This window comes from Epinephelus fuscoguttatus, linkage group LG17 (genome assembly GCF_011397635.1).
Source record: "Epinephelus fuscoguttatus linkage group LG17, E.fuscoguttatus.final_Chr_v1".
Classification (NCBI taxonomy): domain Eukaryota; kingdom Metazoa; phylum Chordata; class Actinopteri; order Perciformes; family Serranidae; genus Epinephelus; species Epinephelus fuscoguttatus.
In genome coordinates, this window is record NC_064768.1 from 27,468,490 (window position 1) to 27,495,249 (window position 26,760).

The 26,760-nt window shown below is 42.0% G+C and overlaps 1 protein-coding gene across 4 annotated transcripts; it reads right to left on the minus strand.

Moving 5' to 3' along the window:
• Positions 1 to 56: 56 nt before the first annotated feature.
• tax1bp1a (Tax1 (human T-cell leukemia virus type I) binding protein 1a) lies at positions 57 to 26,582 on the minus strand. Of its 4 annotated transcripts, none has more exons than XM_049602740.1 (17): positions 26,426 to 26,582; positions 23,792 to 24,006; positions 19,302 to 19,404; positions 18,426 to 18,616; positions 17,935 to 18,090; positions 13,844 to 13,992; positions 13,288 to 13,378; positions 12,997 to 13,182; positions 12,660 to 12,911; positions 12,339 to 12,530; positions 12,134 to 12,206; positions 9,865 to 10,388; positions 7,263 to 7,349; positions 5,832 to 6,018; positions 4,776 to 4,984; positions 3,857 to 3,939; positions 57 to 1,559 (listed from the first exon to the last, which is right to left on the minus strand). In XM_049602740.1, the coding sequence occupies exons 2-17, from the start codon at positions 23,978 to 23,980 to the stop codon at positions 1,352 to 1,354; spliced, it is 2,880 nt and encodes a 959-aa protein (XP_049458697.1). In that variant the 5' UTR covers positions 23,981 to 24,006; positions 26,426 to 26,582; the 3' UTR covers positions 57 to 1,351. The 4 variants fall into 4 exon arrangements, with proteins under 4 accessions (XP_049458697.1, XP_049458696.1, XP_049458695.1 ...); XM_049602739.1 differs by having other exon boundaries at positions 57 to 1,562; XM_049602738.1 differs by having other exon boundaries at positions 12,991 to 13,182.
• Positions 26,583 to 26,760: the final 178 nt, after the last annotated feature.

Below are 26,760 nucleotides of genomic sequence, written 5' to 3' on the forward strand. Positions count from 1 at the left end.
CCATCTCAACCCAAACAGGAGACGACATTACAATAAATGCATTAAGACAAGCTTACTTTATTCATAAAGATCTTTGCAGTACACACTTAAACCACCGTCCTGACATTCTCACATGAAAAGGGGGCTGCATCGGACACATGACATACACACACATTTTGCCTTTGTGATTACTGGGCATGTGCAATTTTTAAAGCCTGAATACAACACTGTCAGGGTTCACTTTGTAATGACAGAAAATAGACAAGCGGTGATGTGGAGACACACAGATATGACACTCGCTCATGATTTGGACCTGCACACGAAGCGATGACTTTTCTTCACAGTTCTAACTTTAAAACGTGGAAGTACGTAACGAGAAAAGAGTCTGGAACTTAGTGTCCTGCAGTCTGTTTGCCTGTTTGACAGTTATTTCAGATCAAATAAAGAGACCAGCCCAGTTTTCTGACCAACTAACCAAAGTAAAACATCATTGGTCCACCATTCTTTCATTGCTAAAACATGGAAGGAAGTAACAATGAGGGGAGGCAGGGTCACGACAGTAATTCACAGGTCTCTCCACAACTTATACTTATTTTCATATGTACAGTACATTCAGAATAAAGCCTTATTTAGTGCAGATACATGAAAACGTAGTGCTGTTTTTGTTTCAACCATCTGACGTCTTATACGTACAGCAGTACTGTGGTTCTGGGAAAAATCAGTTCCCATTCAAGTCAACGAAAAAAGTCTCCTCCGTACCAATCTTCATTTAAATATACACACTCAGATGACTCTTTAAGACATCACATAATCAGATCTCACTCTGCATTTACACTTAAAAAAACATATCCCTTCTGTGCACGAGCTATGAATCGTGGACAATTCAAAGATGAAGATGTTTTGGCTGTTATATCGCATGAGAGTAACTGTAAATAATATTCAGGGACATCAACATACTAAAATGCTTTCTCTTGAAGCTCCTGCTACAATTCATCCCTTTCGCTTTAACAGCTATAATTTTGTCATTTTGAACACAGTAAATGCATGCACTACCAATGGTGCTTTAGTCCCCTGAAGCAGAAAGAAGAGCATAAAAATGATAGAAAAGTAAAGGACTGTGGCACTTTTTGTGAGTGTTACAGATCCTTTTACCCATGGTGTTTTAAGGTGAAAGCTACCCTACTTTAAAAAAACATCTTTGCTTCCTTTCAGAAGTGGACTACATTCTTTCTAACCTTAGTTAAGATTGCGAAAAAGTGCTAATGATTGTATATTAACGAGACAACTCAACCCAATCGAAATTAACTAATAGCTGACAACACACATTTACCCATACGTTATGTCAGAATTCTAGGTTTGCCCTTTGCATCCTTCACTCGATCTGCTCGAAGTTGAGCACGTGGCCGTCAAAGTGCGTGAGGACGTGCCTCTCGAAGAGCTGCTGCTGACAGTTAAGGGGGAACTGCTCAGAGCAGACGGGGCACACCTTCCAGTGGCTTTCCACATGCTGCTCGAAGCTGCGCTGCTCAAAGTGGGGCGGGAAGATCACCTCGCATAACGGGCAGCGCTTGTGAACGTCACTACTGGAGAGAGAAAGAGAGAGAGAGAGAAGGAAAGGAGAGAGTAGTAGGAGATAAAGCTTTCTAATAACATTCACTTCTTTATTCCTATGTGTCCAACCTGTCTAACTAAACTTTACCTGGCTCACCATTCAGTCGCAGGCAAGTATCTGGTTGCTGCTGTCCTCGCTCCTGCTGCCAATTATGAATTCCTCCTTTCATGTTGGCCTCACTTCCTTTTAATCACGGTTGCAGTATCCTGCGGGCATCTACCAAGTAGCCTAGCTAGTGAGCGGCCGACGACGCATATACCAAACTGAATAAATCTATTAAATTGGCTCTAGCAGTCTGGTTTGGATCACACACTCACATATTCTGTATGCTATTCCATTCATTCAAAATTCGACTTTGATTTTTATAAACATCTAATATCCTTAAATAGGAAATCCTACAATGACAGTTTCAGCCCTCACCCCTGACATTCACCCTTACAACAGCTAGCTAGATGACAGACTTTTAATAGAAAATGTGTTTATGCACATGTGTACGCATGTTCTGCATTCAGTATGCCATGTGTGTAATGTATATACACATTGTGCATGTGCCTTAGAGTGTGGAAACCTGAACTGAGCCCAATGAGTCCCACTGGGTCTCAACGGGCTAGGCTGGGTTTTGACAAATATTAACAATGTTCAGGTTTGGGTCGGGCTCAGCCTACTTGGTGCTTCATGCTTCGCCTCCCAGTTAATATCTGCTCCCTCGCTAAGTCGCCTTTCAGTTTGTTGTCAGAGGGACACAAGGAAATGGTTATGGCTGTGTAAAGAAGGCCACTGCCTGTTTTTTTCCCTTAAATTAAATCTGCTGAACTTAGTTTGGGTTAAAAAAAACAATATAAAAGACACGCACATCTCAATGTCCAATGGAGTGGGTGCTGAACCAAAGAAACATCTGGCAAAGTAGAAAACAAATAAGTCTGCACACCAAGCAGCTCCCATTTTAAAGGACTTTAATTCAGAGTGACGTTTCGAGCCTACAGCTCTTCCTCAGACTTCTAATAAATGACAGAAAGTCGCCATTTACACACCCATAGTGCCTGCACTAGTCATGTGACATACCACACAACTATATATATATACATGATGAGTACCCCAATATCGTACCAGGGCTAGTCTGGATGAATATATGATGGGGAAATACCAGCATGTAGACATTTCGTATCCCACACATATAAATGATTTTACAAACTTGGTTAAATCATACATCTAAAATAAAAATAAAAAACACACTGGGAACTTTGGCCTCTAAAGGCCTCAATATGGAATATGACATTAGACCTTTCCTGTAATTCTGTAATTCTACTGTCTCTCATGTTGCCCACATTAACATTGCCGGTTCGGCAAACAGTAAATATATATTATCTTTCCATGTTTTTCTAACTGCAGTTACGTATCCACTAGGGGCCTCCAACAGATAGTATTTCTATTACGGCATTTCCGCCCAAGTTGTTGTGGTAATACCAACGATTGGGGGTGCATGATTTGTATATTTGTATGTGTTTTTCTTCATGTACCTTTACTTATGTGTGGCCTGAATGTGTTCGTGTATGCTAACACTGTAATACACTGTGCTGCAGGTGAGCAACAACTGTAACATATCAAGATAACTTTGTAAAACTACTTATATATGTTGGATACAAAATGTGTGCATATTTTTATCTAAAATAGCCCTGGTACAAAACACATATATATGCACATATATATAATTTCTTTGTCTATTCTTATTATGCATAAATGCGACGGGTGTGGTATGTCACATAACTGGTTCAGGCACTGTGGGTATTTCTAGATGACGACTTTCTGTCATTTACCAGAAGTCTGAAGAAGAGCCGTAGGCCTCGAAACATCACTCCACTCCATAACTTCTATGTTGTTACATAACTTGTTTGTTTCTTCAATACACAAATAGAAATGTAAAGACACCAAGTTGTAGTTTTACTGGACTTTATACTCAATGGAGCGATATGACAGTAATGTTTGACGAGAAAATGGAAAATTTCATGCATTTCTTATCTACAGGGATAAAACTGTAACCCTCGTAGTACACATGACCTACGTACTATACCTGACTTTGCTATCTGTTTTATTCTATGCATTTGTCTTTGCTTGTGTCAAAGTGTTTCGTCATTGTGTGTTCTGTTTTAAAAGTGGAAACAGATGACTTTTAACATCCTAAGTTAAAGCAAAAAACGTATCTATTTCCACTTTGAAAAGTCTATTTATTTCACATTATTTTTTCATGTGTGTGAGTAGGCACACTACCTGGAGTCAAAGCAGAAGCTGCCCCTGGCGTCTTTACGTCTACTGGACTGATGATCACAGGACGGCTGAGCCCCATCAGCAGCCTATGAGAACACAAATGCATGATGGCCATCTATTCACTCATGGAGCTGTATGCACACAAAAATGCAGCCTTTGCAGATGTTTATTAAAAAAGGGGGGAAAAGGGTTGAAAGGGCAATCAAATAACTGAATATGTGCTGATATGTTCCTATTTTAAGAGCAATACAGTAAAGCTTCCACTCACCTTTATTCAATTTGCTCCCAAACAACAAAACAGCGTAATCCGACAGACACAAGCTGATCTCGGGTCTGTCCCTTTGCAAAATCTCCCCTAATTACTCCCCAAGCCCTTGTTATCTTCCTCTCTCTTGAGCTCTGAGGGAGTGACGTTAATTAGAGCTTTATGCAAATGAGTTCATGGCTTCAGCTTTTAAGGGCAAGCTACTATTCCCTTCATTCAGTGAGGACGAGCACTCCAGAGACGGAGGGAGAGGGATTACCGTGACAGCGATTCTTCGGATGCCGAAAACGTGAAGTGAGAATAGGAAAAGGCAACGGTTGGTATCACAGTTAGTCTGTCATGCGTTTATGTTGATTTAAAATATGAGTTAAGCTCATGAAAAAAGATATTAGACATACTGCTGTACTGAGATCAGATTGATGCTGCAATCAATTCTGGTGCAGTAACTCACACACTGCATGTTTTCAGGAGACTGGGCTCAAAAAAAAACATGTTTGCATGATATGACGAATGTTAAATGGCAAATTTATACAGATACACCAAAATAAATCCAATTAGTCAGCTTGTTAATGAATGTCATATTTTTCTTATACCAGCCTGTGTTTAAGTTTGGTGGCAGTGAGGTTCTGTCCTGTGTGCGCGTTTGTATCCACTTACACTTCGTGGCTCCTCAGGCGGATGCTCCAGGCTCTCAGGGGGGCTCGTGCTGCGGGAGGGCTGGATGCAGACCACCTCTTGTTCCCAGCCTGGTGCCCCAGGGCCCGGACTCGGGGGCGTGATCGGGGGTGCACAGGGAGGGGCGCAAGGCGGGGCCTCAGGTGGAGGACGGGACATGTGCTCAGGAGACAGCGCGACATCCACCCGGTCTAGAAAAACAGCAGCAAAAAATAACTTAAAGGTCCCATATCGCCATAAGTGTCCATGTCTTTTTTATTATAATGCAGCTACAGGTGCAATATAAGGGCGTGTCCGCATAGCGTTTTCCTTTTTTTCCTATGGCAACACAATCTTGACACTTAGGTTTGCTAGGTAGCTAACATAATGCTACATTAACAGAGGGTTGACTGCAGAGTTAGCAACAAGCTTACAGTGTATTCAGTGATAAAAGCACAACGCACACCAGCAATATCCAGTGTCCCCACCACTTGTCTGCTCTCATGCTTTTCTGCCTCTGTTGTGATCATTTGTGAGCATTTTGTGTCATCGTTGCATCACATCTGACATATCAGACAGTAGCTAAAGGAGCGGCAGTGGCGTCACATTTCTCACATGTGGCAGCATAGGCTCTCTCCTCATTGAGAACAATTAAAAAAGTAGTATCACAAGTATCAAAACGCTCACTCCACACCATACACAGTCTGTATCCAGAAACTGTGCCCTTAAATGAGCCGTCAGGATGTCTGTGAAGTTGTAATGTCATAAATATATTATATTGACCGTTTTTTTTTAACATTAAAATATATAAACATGTTCATGACAAATTAGGCATGAAAGGGGAGAGTGAGGGGACAACATGCAGCAGATGGGCAGAGGCTGGAATCGAGGCTACGGCTGCCACAGCAAGGACAATGCCTCCATACATGGGACACCCGCCCCAACCACTGAGCTAGTGGGCACCCCAAAAATAAAACTTCTAACCTAGAAATGAGCATAATATGGGACCTTTAAGAAGAACAAACAGGTGCAGAGTCAAAAAGTTTTCACCCTTCCCACCTCTTGTGGTGTCAGTGGAGTATGGATTGCCATACTGCAGCTCAGCAGGCCTGTGTGGGACCAGTGGTGGAGGGGAGGGGTCCTGAGGGTATGGCAGGGGGTAGCGCAGCACCATCGGCTGCCTGATCTCAGCACCCTGGACGCCAGCTTCCTGCTCCCTCTGCCTGGACACGAAGCGCTGCAGCTCCTGTGGGGAACACGGAGACTAAATCCATCCCTGAGTGTCACAGTACCTCACAGCAACAATCTACATATTGTTAACAATGTCTTTTAAAGGGATATTTCCTGCTACTCAGCAGTCTGTGCTGTTTCATTGCGCAATCAAACATAAACAAATGCTTTCAGAGCTATCCATAATGTGTAAACACTGTTAGCACAAGCCAACATTATCTCTTTGCAGACAGAGGGACTGATGAGAGAAGCTGTGAAGAAAGAAATTCAGTCAGTGTTTCCATAGCACATTTTCACTGTTGGAACCAAACACGCAGAGTTAAGTATTCTCAGCTCAGAGTTAAGTTTCCCTCTACATTGTTTCTGCCCTTTGTGATTATATCTGAAGCAAGAGCATTAGTACCCTACTCATTACTGTAATGGGTGTCAGACGCTGGCTCCCTCTGCTCTGGCTTTGCTGATAGAGGCGCTCGCCCTCTCCCGCCTTTCCTTCCCTCCTTCCCTCTGCTATTCCCCCCTGACCTCCTCTCTTGATGACTTCATTAGTGCGCAGCTATCAGGTTTAACATTTAAACCAGGGTTGGGAAGGTGAAACAGACATGTCGCGTGGCATTTGCACTGTCTAATGGCACTGTACCAATGGGCGAAAGAAGCAAGTATAGATGTATTAATTAGTGGGTAGCGGGGAGTAAGAAGAAGGGAAAGGGAGAGCTGCAGGAAGTAGTTCAGACACTGCACTAAACTGCTAATAATTGAATGTGAAGATATTGCTTTGAGCTTTGGTTGAGAGCCTACGTTATCTACATACAGGATCTCTACTGTCAGTAGTTTTATGTTAATATGGAAAGTTTAAAACCAGAAAACTAACCTTCACTCACATTCATTTTTAAAATCTCAGCCGTTTCAACTGTAAAGACCCAAATCAATGATGGCTCTTTTATACAGAGCTATACAGAGCTTGTTTTTCTGATAAGTTCAGTTGTAATCAGTTATTTGATGCTATAAGAAATGGGTGTGACAACTTGATTGACAGCTGTGATTGACTTGCGATTGATCCGGGCCAATGGCACTAAGTGGGGCAGGCGTATGGGCGTAAACCAGATATTATGGCGGGCCTGTATCCAGGATATCGTGGCTTCATTTTTGTTGTTTGAGAGGAAGTGAAGGTGCCTCATCCATCTTTATTCGCAGTTTAGGTCTCAATCAGCTGGGTGTGTAAAGCTCGTACTGTGCAGTGTGAACTTGGTGTTGCAGCTTTACCTCCTGTAGTTGCTCCTTGTCTCGAAGTGCCTGGGCGAGGTTGCGTTTCAGCTCTGTCACCTCGCTAGCTCGCTCTGCCATGTGCACCTACACACAGGGTACACACAGGGGAAAAAATACCATAGTACCATGAGGCCAGAGTTGATAAAGATGAAGCATAGAATGACATCATGTGCACAACAAATAACAAAATTTCAAAAATATATTTTCATATAGAAATACTCAAAGATGATAAATGACTAATTAACACAGGGACACAGATTAGAACTTGGAGAATGTATTTTTCATTTCTCAGTGTCTTTAAAGGTATGCAATGCAGGATTGTTGGTTGCCCTTAGTAAACACGCTCGCCAGTGAAGGCAAAGGCAAAAATCAACTCCAGATTCAATATTGTTTGGCATTTTGCTTCAATATAATTGCATTTGTAAGACACTGTGTCTTTTGGATGCCTGCTGCATGGTCTGGCACATGGTTATTACCTTTTTCTAAAGCCACGACCCCACCTGAGTGCTGTCGGGGCACTCGCCTTCAACTTTCTGATTACTTCTATATGAATCATTACATTGTTTAATGGAAATCCTGCATAGCATATTTTTGAGGTGCCAACCATTTGCCTTTGTTGTGTCATCTCCCATCTCTCTCCCCATCAACTATTTAATGAAGGTATAAAATGATATAAGACGACATGCGAAGACATCAGCTCGTGCTGTTGTGCGTGCTTTTTTTTGAAAAGCACACAGGTAATGATTGTAGCTCCCCACTGCTCCAAACTGCAGACAGGTAAGGCAGAGGTTGAATAATAAAATGACTAGGACTGCAACTAAAGGTTACTCCTTATTAATTGATTTCATGACTCTTTTACAGGTTGAGTGATTGTTTTGTCTCTAAAATGTCAGAATAAAGTGCAAAATTCACAACAAATTTTCCCAGAGCCCAAGGCAACATCTTCAAATATCATTTCATTCTGACCAACAGTCCAAAACCTAAAGATAATCAATTTAACAACACACAAGACAAACAACTTTTGGCTTTGAAAATGCTTGAAAACACTTTATCAAATATCAGAATAATTGTTGATTAATTATCTATATATTGACTAATCAACTCAGCTGTAAAAATAACGGACGCATCTTCACACTAATGGACTGATACGAACCCTTTCCCTTTCTTTTTTCACTCCATTCATGCTAACCCACAAAGAGGAATATCAGCAGGCGCACACACAGGCCAGCAAGTGAACTAAATATTTGGTCAGTTGAGTTTTATTTAACCTGGAGCGGCGTCAAATGTGTGGTGCTTACTGTAAAACACACAGCTAAAGCCACAGAAACGCGGCCTGTGTCCAGGGCAGACTGGAGCAGTGCAGGGGGATCGTAGTAAATCTTAAGGTTCTAACAGGACTGACCCTGTGGGATAGTTTACATGGATAGCTGCTTGCTCTTCTCTCGTTTCATCCCACCGCAAAGGTTCCAAATCCCCTCCTCTCCCGCGGCTTCTCGTTCTGCTTCATGTCTGTCTATCCCACTTTTTTCACTCTTAAATTCTGTTTGCTTCTCCGGCTTTCCCCCGTCATTCTCTTTCATCTCCTTCTGTCCTCTCTTGCTCTCCCCCTCTTTCATAAATTTACTGCGCAGCATTAGAGGGTTAAGTTCAGGTGAAGGGATTCTGCAGCGGTGTATTTCTGTGCGCCCCCCTCCCTGTCTATTCCCCTCCCTCGCTCCATCCCCTGGGTGGCTGATGTAAACAGCCGTAAAGCATGGCGCTCTGCGGCTGCCTCTCTTGTCAGTCTCCGGGGCCATTAAGAGCGGCTCGGGGCCGGGGCACTCGCCTCAGACAGGAGACTCTATCAAAGACAGGGGAGAGCCTTATTTACAGCGCTGATAAACACACACTCACTCATGGAGATTAAATGCCAGTAGGTACTTTGGCAGACATTCGCACGCAAAATGCAACAGGCCCACAAAGACGCAACGAGCTCAAGCAATCGTATTGAATCACACACACATACCAAACACATGGCTCATGTGTGGCATGGAATAACCCGGTTACTCTGGTTCATGCATGCTCACGTCAACAGGGACTTTTGCTTCTCTGTTGCCAAAATTAATCATTGCTCTTGATACCAATTAACACAACAGTCCTCCAACGACAAGTAGCTCATCTATCCAAGTTCTGCCATTAGCTACGTATATCCTCTCTCCCTGAATCAGAGTGAGCATGTTTAAAATATTTATCTTACAGTGTTTTTGCTTATTATAATATTTCGTATAGTGCTACGAAAATTGACCTGTTCAATTAATAGAAAATTATTCAACATTAATTTGGATAGTTAATTGTTAAAAGTAATTTATTGACCAAAAAAAAAAAAATAAAATAAAATTGCTGGTTCCTGATTTTTGCACATCTGTTTGGACATAATAACCTCCTAAGCCTGTCACTGTAACTTCTTTTAGTGGACAATGTTTTGTCCCAGAAGTTATTGTGATAAATGTTTTTAAACATATGTATTATAAAAATGTGTTTTTTAGATTTGGGGGGGAACTGTATCTTTAAGGGCTTGTACACAGAGATTACTATGGCTGTGTGAAAATGTGTGTCTCACTCTGAATCGTTCCTCCTCATTGGCCAGCCGCTGCTTGAGCGTCTCATTGATCGCACACTGCTGCTTCCACTTCTCCTCCATCATCGCCAGCTCCTCCTCCACCGAGCGAGTCTGTGCCTTTTCCGCCTCCTCCGTGCTCCTCCCCTCCACCTCCAGCAGCACCTGCTCTTCCTTCACATCCTTCTCTCCCTCCGCGTTCCCGGCCGCCTCCGCCTCGCCGTTCTCTTCGGCACTCCGCCTCTCGTTCTCCACCTCCACCCAGCTCGTCATCTTCAGGCTCTCCTCTGGCAGGCTGTCCTTCTTCTCCTCTCTTTCTTTCTCTTTGTTTTCCTTCTCCCCGTCCTCCCCTTGGTTTGCTTCTCCCTCAGCCTCCATCTCGGCCAACTCCTTTGGCATTTTCTCTCTCTGCCTTTCTTCTCTCTCTGTGCTGTTGTATAAATCAGCATATGTGGATTCCCTGTTATTAAGTTCTGGAGTGATTGTCATCTCAGCGGCTTCTTGTAGGACTGCAGTGGCTATATTCCCTGTAAAAACATATGATGTAAGAGTAGAACAAAGATGATATATACTTAACACAACAGTCTTTCATTCAGGTATTAACACTTAAATAGAAGTGCCAGTTATGGATTTTTCAACACATTAACTTTCCCTGTAATCACTGTTCACCACTCAGGCTCATCTACTTTTATTGACTTCGTACATGTCCAAGAAAGACTTCCAGAGGATCTGCATCAACTCGTTGTTTTGGATACAGATGTTATTGTGTCTAGACGAAGGGAATGACAGTAATAGCATGGTAAGACAAAGAGTTTTGTCCTGTCAAGTAAAAGTGAGTCACACAATTTACTGTTCTTTGTGTCATGTGATTACTGTTGATTTAAGATACTGTTTGGGGAACGTGTTGCATTTCTGTCCTTTCATTATTTTTTTAAAAGACAAAATCTGTCAGAAGAACAAACAAAAAAAATCAAACAAACGTTCTCTACAATTAATTTCTCTCAGGATATTTGAACACTGATGTAGATCAAGTGGTTTATATCATCTGACAGCTGGGAACCTGAAGATTAATCTGAGATGCAGCTCAGCAGTGTGTGTCAAATTTTGGTGGACATAAATATGCAATAAATGTTGTGTTTTGTTTAGGTGCCTATGTGTATAAGGGCTTAGAGCATTATGACTGAAGTATATGATGACCATTCCCATGTCATGCTTCATTGTCTCATAACTTGTTGCAGCATTTCTTGCATAAATTTGGTGGAAAGTTTAGCCATTTTTGACTACTCTAAAATTAAAGGATTAATTGCGGAACATTATAGAAAAATCCATGTTGTTATATGGTATCAAAACCCTTTTGACATTTCTGTAAGAATTGTACTTTTTGGCTATTAATGGTGAGCACTTCTGTTCTAGAAACCTATAAAAGCAATACATCCTCTGAATGCCCTGCTTCTCTTGTTTGTAGCTGTAAAGTTTCATGAGGCTGTGATTATCGTAGTGGTCACAACAGGTCATTTTATACAGTGAGGCACTGTCTCACTACAATGAAATGCTTGCGAAGAGGGTTAGCATCATCACACATGGATACAACTGGGCTCATTGAATCCACAACAGTCTTAGCTTTTCAGTTATGCAATACCAAGACTGTTTAGAGACCACAGTATGCAGAAATATTCAAATACCACCCTTTTAGAACAGGCGAGAATAACACATTCATACTGCAAAAAACAGCATGGCTTCAGCAAAACCTTCATGGGACTAGCATAAAGTGAGTATTTCTGTTAATGGGAGACTTGTGGGTACCTATTGAACAAAATTTTAATCATATATCTTGAGGTGAGAGTTCAAGGGATACCCTCAAAAATGTCCATGCCAGTTTTTCCCCAATATTTGGCCTATCTTTGGAGCATTATTTAGCCCCGTTACCAACAGTTGGCACCAATGGATGTCTTAGGTTGTCCAGTTATGAGCGTGCCACAACCTATTAAAGGCTGCAATGTTGGCCGGAGATCGCCGGTGTTCCTGCGGTTAAGGTTAAAATCTGTATACTCTGTTGGCATGGAATCAACCCTTGCATTTTTGGGACAGTTAATTATAGTCCATCTTAAAACGACAATATCACAATAAGACTGTTTTTTAAACTGAAGTCTCTGGATTCATTTATTTTTCATCTATGTGCACAACTGTTGTATGTTAAATGCATTTATAGTATGCTTAAGAATACAACAACATACATGCATAATTTTACACCTGAATATGTGTGTGTGTGTACCTGCTGTTGGTGACTCTGGACTCGGGGTCAGTGGCTCCTGTGTTGTCTCGGTTGATGCGTTTCTCTTTGGCTCCTGAAAAAACAAAAAAAACAAAAAAAAAAACATGTATCAACACAATGTAATTACTACTGCTTTAGGCATAAACTGACTTCGAGTAACATTTCTTTTTACATGAGTTTTACTACAGTACAGTACAGTACTCACCCCCTGTGCCTCAGTTGTATTCAGTTTGGCCACCTGCCTGCGGAGGCGCTGACACTCCCGGTACTTCTCCTTGTAGTGCTCAGCAGCCATGTGAAGGCGCAGCTTCAGCTCCTCCACCTCTCTCTGCAGCTCAGCCTCTGCCTCTGACACCACCATCATGCTGGGTGTCATCTCCCCACTAGTCCCAACACCCTGGAAGAGAGAGAAAGTTTAAAAAAAAAAAATAAAATAAAATTCTGTGGCAATCATCAGAATTCCCTCAGTCCTGGCCTGTTATAGCACAGAAAGTAAAACACAGAGATACGGAAATCCGACACTGACCACTTCCTTCTGTGCAGTGCTCCTCATGCGGTCCAGCTGGCTCTCCATGCGTTGGCACTCGGCCTGAGCATCAGCAAGACTGGCACGGAGCTTGTCGGCTTCCAAGCGGGCGCGGTACAGCTCGGTCATTGTGTGGTCACGGGCACTGGCTGAGTCGCGGAGCTCCGAGGCCAGCAGGGACGCCTGCTGCCGGGACGCTTGAAGCTGCTCCTCTGCCTGACGGAGCTGCTCACGCACACGGGCCAGATCTGCCTAAAAATGTGTAGAGAGAAATCATATATACTGTATAGAATAACTGCTTTTACCATACACACACACACACGGGTACAACCATTGCCTTGTCAGTCTTGTGTGCCAGCAGCTCTTTCTCCAGGCTGTCCCGCTGGGCAACACAGACCCTGAGCCTGTCCAGCTCCTCCTGGAACTGGGCGATGGTCACCTCCCGGTTCAGTTCCACCGCCTTCAGCATCTGCAGCTCTGCGCTCAGCTTAGTGTTCTCTAGCTCGGTGCTGCGTAGGTGGGCCTACACATGTGACCACAGAGAAGGAAAAATGCAAAGGTCAGGATGAAGACAGAATGCTCATTTTCATTTATCCACTTTTTTTAGTTATGAGGAGCTCTCTCCCACCTTGTACAGGTCTCTCTCATCCTTCTCGTTCTTCAGCTGGCTCTCCAGGCTGTCTCTCTCTGCGGTCAGCTTCTTCAGACGGTCACGCAGGCTGTGATGTAACGTTTTTTACAGCTTTCATTCTCAAACCACCAACATCATGTCACATAAATTCTTAATGCCATTCATGCTACTGTTTAGTAAGCAAGTAGACAACATCAGAGACCTTTTTAATGGTTGTTGTGTGTACAGATTATCAAATGATTAACTAGGAAACACTACATGTCACTAAAATCTCTCATGGTGACCCCTCAATCTTTCATCTAAAGGGGGTTAAGGGAAAAAAAGACTGAATAAACACCATCCTGTATTGATTTACTGGTTATTTTTGAGGCAGTGGTTTGTGCCGTGCATTATTCTGTCCACACAATGTAGACAAGTGAAATGATGAAGATGTTGAGGAAGCAGAAGGCAGGGAAGAAATCCTCCTCAAACACAGTTATTCAAACAGTCATATCCTTGCAAAAATGAATGAGTGTAGATGATTGATGGCCGTGTGTTAGCGCTCGCCACTCACCAATCGAGCTCTGTCTCCTTTTGCAGGCCTCGCTGGGTGACTCCCAGCAGGTCCTCCTCCAGCTGGCGGACCCTGTCTGTGGCCTCTGTCAGTCTCCTCCTCACGTCCTCCCTCTCTTCTGACAGGCCCTGCGATGAGCGCAGCAGCTCCTGCGGGACAGAGAGGCAGCTATGGATCACAGTGACGGCTGCTACGGCCAATCGCAGCAGCTGCATTAGCAGGCTGGGCTTGGCGGAGGAGAATGAACACTGAGCAAAGTCAGGAAGTTATGCAATACTTATAATTAATCACAGATGGTAAAAATTCATGTGAGCATTTGTCGTTTGTACCTACACTCAGTTGACACTTAATTAAGCTGCTTTTAAAAAATCCTGGCCTCATGGATGTTATAATGTTTGGTTTTCTAACTGTTTCAGATTTACACTACCAGGCTTTTATTTTTGCACATATATTTTTGACAAATATTTGTTCATAAAATCATTTATATGGTCTAAGAGAGTGGTTCCCATTGTTTTTCTCCTGTGACCCCTAGAAATGAAGCAGTGTCATCTAACAATCCCTCATCATGTGTTATATATTTCGTTTTGAGGTGGCCCTTCAACTAGAAAAAGCATTTTTTTATTCTCAGGTTATTTTTTCAAAATATGCAGTAAATAACTAAATAAAATAAAATAAAATAAATAAAAAATAATAACAATAACAATAATAATAACGATAGTGAATACGAATAAATAAAATCACTGATTTTAAAAAAACAAACAAACAAAAAAATTCACAATCACGTTTTTCCCCCCTTGCCTGGTCGGGCAGGTGGGTCAGGATTCAAAGACAGTTTTTACCTGCTCCGACACAAGCTATTGATTACATTATTGATTAGCACCTATCAAATAGCAACAAAGACTGCAGTTAATTGTCATGTTTACTTGATGTGCTTTTGAAAAACGACCCTGTTTGATCTGCCTCTCAAAGTTGTGGATAACTGTGCAATACATACTGTAGTTGAGGTTAATTTTATTTAGGTTAATTTTGTTTTTTACCCACCGCTATTTTCTCATGAGTGCCCGATCAATACTGGTCATGTGCAGCTCTCAACAGAGATAGTAAGGAAGCACAATGGCTCACCCCTTCGCTATTCCCATCATCAGCTCCAGAAAAAACTGTTTAATTTTTTTTTATCTATTTACTTTTTTTATCACTTACCCAATCAAGGCAAGTGAGTTGCTAGATTTACTGGCTGGATTCCCACATCTGTTTACTTATTACCTCATGGGAGGACCAAACCCTCATGTTGGGACCCACTTCTCTATGTTATGGACAGATCAGTCGAACACTCTTCTGGTTTCATTTGGAAAAAAAAACGAAAACCATTTGGCAACCCCTTAGATTTATCTTGGACCCCTTGGAGGGTCCCGACCACCCAGGTTGGGAATGCTGGGACTAAGATGTTGTAAAGCATATATTATATGTAGCTTCTAAATCTTCTTTTTCAATCAGTTAAAAATAAGTATTTTTTTTCTGTTCCCTGCCTCTATAAGCTGTTTGTAGTGCAGCTGTCATGTGTGAATTTCTCCTCTGGGGATCAGTCAAGTCTTATCTTCTTAATCACCAGTCACCAGTTACAAATTATGACTGATGGGGGCCCTTTGATGGGCACAAAACACACACCGTGTGTTTGAAGTTTTTCAACAATAGCAGTATGTATTGAATGCATGCAAGAACAACCAGTTTAGTATCAGCAAATTCCTTAAAACAAATTCCCAGTAGCGCCAACTGATCATATAAGGTCTGCTTTCTCCATGTGGTGTGACTGCTGAGGAAATGCCTTGTTTGAACTTGCTGCAAATCAGCAGTGAAGGACATTAAATCATCCATAGCTAATATTGGTTGTGACAGAACAACATTCCTCTGCACACACCCTCCTTTCTATTTGTCGCGTGCACACGCATACTCACATGCACACACATACACACACACACACACACACGCACGCACGCACGCAGTTAGAGAAAGACGGACACACAGCTACGCATTCAAGGACATAGGGAGAAAGACAGATAGCACAGAGTGCAGCCATCAATCCAAAACCGACACACCAATGCACACTCAGGCCTGTCTCCCTCTGGGCTTGGCTCTGCGTAGATTACTGTATGATTTTTACGGCTGGCGTTTGGGAAGCACTTTAGCAGTGCATAAAGACCTTATAAAAAGTGTTCTCGTAAAATTAGCAGCCGCAAAATATGTACTTATGTTTTCATGTTAAGCTCAGGACATTTTCATCAGCGTGGCATGAGTGAACGCACCTACTGTAAATACTCCACAAAAAGAGAAACACACCCACTCATACAAGTCGTATATCTACAGATGGACATGCCTGTTGAATGAAAAGCAGCATGGTAATAACAGTGTGCGTGTGTGTGTATTACCACGTAATTTATGGCGATTTTGTCCTTCGTAAAAGAGAGCAGCAGACTAACTCAAAGCAGCCTGCTCTCGCTCTGAGCCTAGGCCGGCGTGCTGCACTAGGGGGCGATGAGAGACTGGATTCAAACTCACAGATTTCTTGGCAAGCCTCAGTGTTTCACCTCTCCTTCCCTCTACCACCCCCCTCTGCTTTCAATGAGTTTCCTGACTGTTTTTAGGCGTGTGTGCCAAGATACTGCTTATCAAATGAGCAGCTCATAAAATACTAAAATGTGAAATCTGACTCATCCTGGTGAGTGAGTGAGTGAGTGAGTGAGTGAGTGAGTGAGTGAGTGAGAGATTTTTATTTTTTCTGTTTCATTCTCGTTAATGTTGTGTCAAGTGTGTTTTGTTTATCTTGCTTTGGAAAAATAAATCATATTTTCTAATGCCAATAAACCAACATAGAAACGTGGGAGAGAGAAAGGCAGGGACAGACAGACAGACCGGCCAGGGGAGAAAATAGACAGTGAGAAAGCAGTGGCCACTGAATCGCGTGACTGAGTGGTGTTTGTCCCTGAGGCTGGGCAGGGCTCTTTTTTTTCAGGCAGGCGGTTTTGCGGACTACCCTCCTCTCATTCCACACACAGACTAAAAGGGTTTGCAAGCGGGTGGCATAATGAGTGTGTTTGTGTTTGTGTGTGTGTGTGTGTGTGTGTGTGCGCTTGTGTGAATGCACATTAGAGGGGCCCTGTGGTGTGGAACCTGAATGTGAGTGTGAGAGCGAGGGGGGGGGGGGGGGCAGTTGGTGTATGCGTATGTGCGTGTGTGTGTGTGTGTGTGTGTGTTTTTGTGTGTTTGACGTCATGTTTGTTCACTCTGTGGTTGCGATGGCATCGTCCCTGACGCCAGATGCCCAAGAAAACTGTGTCCCAATTCCGTTCTGGCCCACTGAGTCAGGTCGTTAAAGAGGGAGAGAAAGACTTGTGCACGCACGCACACACACACACACACACACACACACACACACACACACACGCTGCTGCTCTTTGTGTGTCGCTCAAACACGGACACAGATTATTCATAAATTTGGGCCTTTGAAGTTTTCAGACCTGTGATCGCTGGTGAGGAACTGGCTCCACACACACGTGTGCAAATAGAGACTGTCCGTCTATGTACACACAAATACACACATGTGCAAACACACTGAAACTCACCTTAACTCTAGTATTGTTGTTTGAGCCTTTTCTGTTTTACTTGCAGTGTATTTTTTCTTACGATTTCTTAATAACAATCTGATTTTTGAGTGATTATTTCTGTTGAGGTTAATTAGATGATGATGGCGATCACCTCTGGCACAAGGGCAGGGTGGGTTAGAGTTTACTTGAGCAAGCATGAAGAAATGTGAGTAGACAGCATATCGGTACAGTCTGCAGCCACACATAAGACTTAGAAGCGTTGCCATGATTTTTGTTTGTTAAAAGAGAATATAAATCAGCTGAACTGAAGGTAACAGTATCTGTGACTGTGGACTGTTTCATGTGTGAGACAAGAATAAAACAGGCTAGTGCAGCTTAATGTTGTTGAAATACCTTTGGATTAGTAATATTAAACCTTTATTTAAATGAAAAACAAACTATATAAATAAAGCACTTAAAAAAAAAGTAACTTCTTCCATTGCTCTTTCTAACCTGGTTGTGTGTTCGCAGCAGGCAGCACGTCTCCCTCTCCTGTTCCCGCTCCCTGGCCAGTCGTTTTTGCTCCTCCTGCAGCTGTTGTTTCTCCTCTTGGAGGATACGCATGGCCTTCAGCAGCTCCCTGCGCTCCTGCTGCGCCTCCTCCACATGCTGCCAGGCAGGAGGAGAGTTAAAGGTAAAGAGAAAGACGGTGAGAACAGTAGCTGCTTGTTAGATTTTAGTGCTTTTATAACGAGTCATTTTGAAAACATCAGATGCACAATTGTCCAATTGTGTTGCATGATTTAATGTCATGTATCATTTTATAGGGCTGACAAGAAGGACAATAGCGTAATAGTTTATTAATGCCAAACGGGGATTCTTTTATTCACTGAGGTCGGAGGTCACAGTCACAGACGAGGACCTCTGGTACATTTCTGTCGGACCCTTTAAAGGGGCCAAGACCCAGAACAATGGAAAAGAGAAATTCATCTCATGTGGCCTACCTCTAGCAGGCCGCTCTTGGTGGTGACGACCAGTATATCTGAGTTGCTGTCGTCCTCGGTAACAGTCAGAAGCTCTTCTGTGGGCGTGGCCGACCTGAACTGGAAGGGAGTGCTGGCTCCTCTGATGTCACCAGAGTGCGTGACATAACAAAACTGGTAAAACTCTCCGTCAGATTTGGGAACATAATAACCTGCAAAGAGATGAGAGTGTGTGTTCTCTTTTTGGTTTTCATTTTATCTAATATTATTTTAATCAAGTAGTAACCTTTTTATGTAATCAGGTTGTATTTAAAGAACAATTCTGTTCTATCTTCAACTGTTATGCTTCAAAATGTAGAAAATATGCGACACTGCATCAAAACAAGTAAGCGCCACCCCTTTCACACAGCACAGCAGCAGGTATATTTATCGAAAAACATTCAATATTTCCATAGTGGACGCCTCTCTTATATGTGCTTATATTTTAAGCAGCCCATGGCTACTCTGTGAGAGCTCACTGGAGCACATCATTCACAAGTTAGGCCTGGCTCTCTGCGACGGAGGAGTAAGTACAGAACATCCGGCAGCCAACTGGTTTTACTGACTACTGACACACCACAGCACGCTCTCATATTTTCACTGTGTAATATTTGACCGTTCCAGGCCCAGTAAAACCAGTTTGCAGGCCCTCAACCTGTGTGTGTGTATGTGTGTGGTTTGAGAGGTGCTCAGGTCCCAGGCCGCCGTTTGCGGTTGTGTTCCCTTATTAAATAAAAGTGCTGGTTTTTATACGTGCCGTAAAATGGAGGAGTTACTTTGGAATACCCTGGCTCTGTATGGTGGTTTACATAGAGTGTGTGTGAGTGTGAGTGTGAGTGTGTGTGTGTGTGTGTGTACCTTGAAACACCACAGTCCTGTGCACAGTACTTCCTGGTTCGTAGTTTTCAGGCATTGGAGACCAAAGGAAGGTGTAGTAGTCTCTGGCTGTGCTCCAACCCACCTAAGGATACACAATGCAGCGAAAATGTTAATCCACAACAAAAAAATAGTGCCCGAACGGAGAGTGTAACGCTCGATACCATGTTAAAAATAATCACAAATCTTTCACATCAACATAAATCATTAATAGCCACATGACATTTTATTTCTTTTTTGATTACATTTTCAAAAACACTGTGTCTAAAGAAAGCTGGAGGATTACACACAATGTTCAAGCCAAGAATGGAAACATTTAAAACCATGCCCCCTCATTCTTCCACACCCCTCCTCCTCCTCTCTCCCTCGCCTCAGTTCCTTCCCCTTTTGGGCTCACAAAAAGAGAGGGGCAGTGAAGGTGTGAGAATGGGGTGGGAAGACAGGGGTGTATGTAGCTTTGCGTGTGTGTACACACATGCGCAGACTCGTGAGACGGCAGAAAACAACCCACGTGGAAATGAGAAAAAAGGAGGTGGGGGTAAAAAATAAGAGCGAGGGAAGAAAAGGTGAAAATTTTACACAAAATGGCAAGGGAGATGTAATTCCGTGGATTTCATGTGTTGTTAGGTGACAGATGATGAAAGGGAGTTGTGAACATCATAACTCAGGTCCTGCGTCGTAAATCTGTCGTGCGCAACCGCACTCTCTCCCTGCTTGGGCCGCTCGCGGACATACGCACACCTCATTTCAACTCACATGTGCTATACATGTTTGTGACATTACATAACTGCGCTTCAGCTGTGGATACCTCAACCACCTGTGGGAGTTTTTTTTTCTTCCAGTTTTTGAAAATTGAGAAAAAGTGGCACATAAGAAAATTTCCCCTCTGGACAGCTGCCATACAGCAATCATATACTGTTACAGTTACGACCGTTGGTTGACGATGGTATACTGGAAATTATAGGATGCCTAAAACACCGAGGGGAATTACTTGCTTTTGTTGAACTTAAAAATGAGCCATAACTTTCAAAGATTAAATAATAACATGACAATAATTTTTTTATCAGGTTCACATAAAACATTTATGCAGTAATATACTTAAATAAACAACAATCAATCAATTCACTTTTGTAAAAAAAACAAAGCACAATAATAAAAAATAAGAATGGGCCAGTACCTGACGAAGTACTGGGAAAGCTTGAAAAGCCAACAGTAAATCACCTGAGCTACTCAAAACATTTGTCAAAATTTCAGGTTCTGTTGCATGATAGATAATTGTAGTGTGCGCCTTATCATCCAATTACATTTAGTATAATGCTATTCCAAACAAATGGTAATTGTCAGCATGGAAACCCAGGCCAAGAACATTCTTTCCTCATCTAGCAGCATCTCAGCGAGAGGCTAGGCTGCAATGGACACCTGCCAGGCTTGCTTGTGCGCTCACGTGTGTTTGCTTAACAGAAAACAGACATAAATAATTTTGCTAATTGCAGAGTGAAGTTGACTGACATTTGGTTAGGTATGGTGTGGCATTCCAACACGGGAGTGATGTATAAAATAATCACAGGCAGAGCAGCTATCAATCATTCAGCCAAGGTGTGAGGGAGCAGCACGATGACACTTTAATTATACACTCACACAACGGGTTTCTCCCTGCTGGCCCAGCAAACATGCCACAACCAAAAACCTCCACAGGGCTTTTTAGGGAGTTTTGTGTGTGTGTGTGTGTGTGTGTGCATGTGTGTGTTTCAAATATCAACTACACTTAACTTTGCTTTCACGGGAAAACAAAGGAGAACAAATGTGTTCAATTTATCATGCATGAAAAAATTGAGTCATCATGCTGGTAAACAAAAGAAATATTTTACTAGCTTGATTAGAGTGTACACTTTTCATGTTTACTGTAAAATATACTGTATGTAAGTATTGTTAGAATGCACCACCATCTACGAGCAAGTTTGTTATACTAGGATTAACATTTTCAGCCACTAGGGGGTGTCTGTGCACAGCTCTACTGAGCAGTGCAGTCTGAGTCATCCTCACAGCAAGTATACTGCTCAGTCTCTCTGAAACAGGTAACGCCTATAGACATGAAAGGTAAGAGGAAGAAAATGTTCTCTCCCTGAGTCATCTCAGCACAAAGGTTTTGCCTCTGGGAGGCAAAAAGACTCATATGTCAGGATGTCGTCAACATTAATGGTCGATGCTCGGTGGGAAAGTAAAACCTAATCAATCATTTTTAACAATTCGACTTGTTGATTTATACATACAAGTCCCACCCTGAGAACTTCAAGCCAAAACATAAAATTTATTAGCCCTTTTTTTGGTGGCTTCAGTTCATTGTATATTACTATGGAAGTGGATAATTATTATTTGTAAAGGCACAGAAATACTGACCTGTTGATGCATGCCCCACTGACAAGAGAGGACATTTTCACAATTAAATTGTTTATACAAACAGGGCTGTCCCCAGAAAGTCAAAGATTCAAATCATCAGTCAGAAACTCCAGTTTTCTTTTCTTTTTTTTGGGCAGTCACTGTGCAGTGTACTTCAGTTCAGGCTAAATATGTTACCTTCTGCGTACACGTGGTGAATGTACGGCTCACAGCAACTTAGTATGATATAGTCTCCGGCTTATTTTGATATGTGGTGTCAGCAAAAAATGTTGCACATTTTGGATCAACTGTCAGCGTATTACGTGAACATTGCTGTCACCCTGAACGTCCCGCTGAACCCAGTTTCAACTTTAAATGGAAACAAAAGAACACAGTTGACAACAGTTGAATATTTGTCAGCCAAATCTGATTCGACTGACATAATTCTGAGTCGGGTACAGCCCTTCATTCTAATAATACATACATATTAGCACTGCAACAACAATCAATTATTTGATCAACTGAAAATTAATCAGCAACTATTTTAAAAATCTAATGATCATTGTAGTAGGGCTGCAACGATTGGTCGACTAATTGATGACTAATCGACTATTAAAATAATCCGTGACTATTTTAGTAGTTGACTAATCGGTTTGAGTCATTTTTCATAGAAAAGTACTATAAAAGTCCCCCAAAATACTCTTATTGCACCTTCATACGCTCAAATATTGGCAGCTTTACACACTCTCCCATGACGGTGAACTAAAACGTGAGAGGTGTGAGTACGAAACAAAACATTAGATGACATACTTTTGGGGTTTGGGAGAGACAGACTGACATTTTTCAACATTTTAACACATTTTTTGATAAAATGATTAGTCGACTAATCGAAGAAATAAACAACAGATTAGTCGACAATGAAAATAATCGTTAGTTGCAGCCCTACATTGAAGTAATTTTTAAAGCAAAAATGCCAAAAATGTGATTCTCCAGGTTTCTCAATATGTGAGGATTTGCTGTTTTCCTTGGTGTTACATGATAGTAAATTTAATATTTTGAGGTTTGGAAATGTTGACTGGACAAAACAAGCCATTTGATGGAGTCAACTTAGCCTCGAACATGTTGTAAAAGGCTTTTCTCACTGGTGTTTAATGTATTGTAGATTAAACAATTAATTGAGAAAATAATCTACAGATTAATTGTCACAAACATTATCTTTAGTCGCAGCTTTAATACCTATATACACACACAATGCCACGATTATGCCAGAATTAAATGGCTAAATATCTCTATGAATATGCAAAAAGACAGACATGTACGTCAAGAGGATTAAAGACGCGCGGTCTGCTTGTTCTCTGACATGAGGCACCAACCATCAAACAGGTTTCATTAGCGTGGATTACAACAATTAAATTTTCCAATTGACTTTTTTCCATATAAACACAGCGTCTTTATTCCTTTCTAATTGAGCCGGGGGATTTGAAGTCAGTTCTTAAACAACAATAAAATGTTTGTCTTTTGACTTTACGAGACATTAAGTTTCCTCGTTCACATTTCCTGTTAATTACGTGTGAGATTTGATGGCCTTGATAAAAGAGCGGAGGAGGAGGCTGGTTAGCAGGAAGCAGAGAGAAGACTGATGGAAAGACAGAGGGGAGTGAACAAGTGAAGTGGGGGGGAAAAAAAGGTCCTAATAAGAATCAGAGTGGTTCATAAAGAGCACCAAATGTTTGCCCCCCAGCGAGACCAACTGCAACCAGCCCACCATGTACACTCTTCCTCTTTCCGCATGCAGAACAACCACACCAAAGCTTGTGGTGAGGTTTTAGGCATGTAGTGAAAAGGTGAACCATTAGTATCAAGGCGGATGTATGTGTTAGTGTACCGACTGCAAACCTATGGCCAATTAATAACACCATAACACATAATCCATCTAACAAACACCTGCGTAATGGGCTGAGAGCGGTTTCTATCTCTAAATATTTCTGTAACATGTATGATTCAGTTCAATTAAAGTCTGGTCCTTAATTGATCTCGCTTGACGTTGTCTTTGAAGCATGGTGAGAGTAAAAGCCGCAGCAGCGTGTGTGATGTACCTTGAAGATGCCCACCCAGTCTTTGGGGTGGGGAGTGATGTAAGGGGTCAGGGTGTAGCGACACTCCAGGGGCGCCTGCGGTAGGAAACTCTTCCCCACATTCTGGAAGATGACGTGGGCGAAGTTGGACGTTTCCATGACGCTGACGCTGCTGCCCGGCGACGAGTCCACCACCTGGAACGATGACATTGTATCCTGTTGGTCACTTCATTTGTCTGTGAAACAAAAGAGCAGAGGACAGAGAAGTTGAGTATCACAAACAGTAGAGTGAAGGAAAGGTAGAAGTCTTTCTTTCAGTCGCACGCACAACAAAAAGGCAAATGAAGTGAAAATGGCGAGGCCCTCTGTTCCCACACCATCTCAGAAAATATATATTGATTAAATAAAAGACAGAGAAAAGATGTAGTGGCACATATATGCATGTAAACAGCATATACCCCCCTCAGGTCTGGGAAAATTACCATATTATATTTAAAAACAAGGGTCTCATCATAGACAATGCCATGTGTTGTACAGATTATAAAACCCTCTAAGGCAACATTGTGATTTTAGGCTGTATAAATCAAATTGACCTGACTTAACTTTAAATAGCCACAGGCCCTCTCTGTCCATCCTCCAGAGCAAAAACCTGCAGCAAATCATGCCATAACATTTCAACTAATCTTTGACATTTACTGCACAAAGAAAACTTTTGTTCCACAACTTGCATTTCGTGCCGCTGCCCAAGCAACGAGAGCGCCATCCTAAAATGACACAGAGTGCTTATCTTAGTGATAAACTTGTGGGGGAAAAACCCTTCTGCTGCTGACATTTCACAACCTATAAGCTTTGTGAAGGAATAAAAAACAGCAAATGAGGGAGTAAATGCATGCTTTTATTCTGAATATTATTTATTAGAGGTATTAACAGTGTAAGCTCAAAGCTAGACTGGCTGTATCTGCTTAAAGATTGTGGGTTAAGCACTTGAGTCAAGTTTTCAAGCTGCATATACCAAATGAATGTTGTCTCTGACAGGTGACATCACACTTTATTTAAGGAATATCAGCTTTTGACGTCACACAGAAGATTTACAGCGACACAGGCTCGATTTAACAGGTTGAGGAACTCTTTTGTTTCTCAGTCTGTAAACCTATTTAATCAGAGTATGACTTCTAGGTAGCTTCAACGTACCTGGGTCGATCACTGAATGTAAAAAGAATGAATCATTTGTTGCAAAGCATCCACTTTTCGTAATGTCTGATGTGATCTGCTTCATTTTTAGTAGGGCTGCAATGATTAATCGATGACTAGTCAACTATTAAAATAATCGGTGTCTATTTTAGTAGTCGACTAATCGGTTTGAGTCATTTTTCATAGAAAAGTACTATAAAAGTACCCCAAAATACTTTTATTGCAGCTTCTTACGTTCAAATATTGGCAGCTTTACACACTCTCCTATGATGGTGAACTAAAACCCTTTGGCGTGAGTACGAAACAAGACATTAGATGACATAATTTTGGGGTTTGGGAGAGACAGACCAACATTTTTCAACATTTTAACACATTTTTCGATAAAATGATTAGTCGACTAATCGAAGAAATAATCGACAGATTAGTCGACAGTGAAAATAGTTAGTTGCAGCCCTAATTTTTAGTATGGTTTTGTTTTCTTGTTATGTATTGCATTAATGTGTTGCTTTGTATTTTCATATTTATGTGTATTTAAGTGAACAGTTGAGGTCCTGGGACGCAGGACAAATTTCAGTTTCTGTCTGACAATTAAGCAAAGCCTTATCTTATTATTTGCACCTTTACGCCATGATTTCAATTGTCAAAGTCAAGTAGTCAATGTGAAATCGAAACTACTCAGCCCTGACAACATATAATAATGTGTCTTCTGTTGCTCTGGGGAAGCTTCGTCAGGTTAAATATGATGATGGCATGGTGAGTCAAAGCCTTGGGCTCCTTACAAGGCCACTGGGAAATTGCATTATAGGAAATATTATATCCAGCGTTCTCTAAAATTCAAGATATTAAGATATAATACTTTAAGTAAAGCTTACTTCTTTTACCACATTGTATACATAGCTGTATGTATGATGGAAGCCACAGTAGACCCATCTACCAAGACACCACCACTGTGACTATTATAACTTACAGTAAGGCAGCTGACTGTCCAAACTGAGCCTGTGGTGGTGGTGGTCAGGAGTGGAGGAGAAGCAGGTGTGTCTGCAAGTGATGCAACAGCTTCATCCACCCATGAGAATCAAGCTACGACAACACACCCTCTCGCCCCACATTTCCATTCAACCCAACTCCTGACGAAGATAAATAAATGTGAAAGTACCCAAGTCATGGCTCTGGATTCAGCTAACCAGCTAACATAGCATCATCTGCACAGTGAGCCACAGTAACACTTACACCTGTACACATTGCATGAAACAGCTCCCGCACAGCTATGCCATATGAAACTACTTCACCCAGTGAGAGGATAATCTTATTAACGATAGCTCGGCAGCTAACATTAGCTTGTGAAGAAGGCCATGTCGTGTCAAGTCACTAGCTAGCTCAACAGTACCCTGGTCGGTGTGCTAGCTTGCTGAGACAAGACATGAACATCGCAAGCGCTCATTCTGCGTAAAATTGAAAGAGTACCCTTTTCATATGAATCCCACTGGCACAAAGGAGTGAATTTCTGCCGGGCAGGCCGATGTTTTTGCCACTGTCCCCGTTGTTGACAAAGCTCTGACGATGATGCGTCTCTTCCTGAAAGAGCAAATGATGCTGAACTTCCGGGATGCTGAGCAGCACCAATGATGCTGAGGATGCGACGGGGGGAGAAAGCAGATGTTTCTAGTAATTACTGAAGTTGCTTAAATCAGTTTACTAATCACCCTACCTTGCTTCATATTCATATATCGCCTCTGACTTATAACGTTAATAATACAGAGTTGCTGCGAAAATCACGTTCAGTCTACGTGCTGTGTACT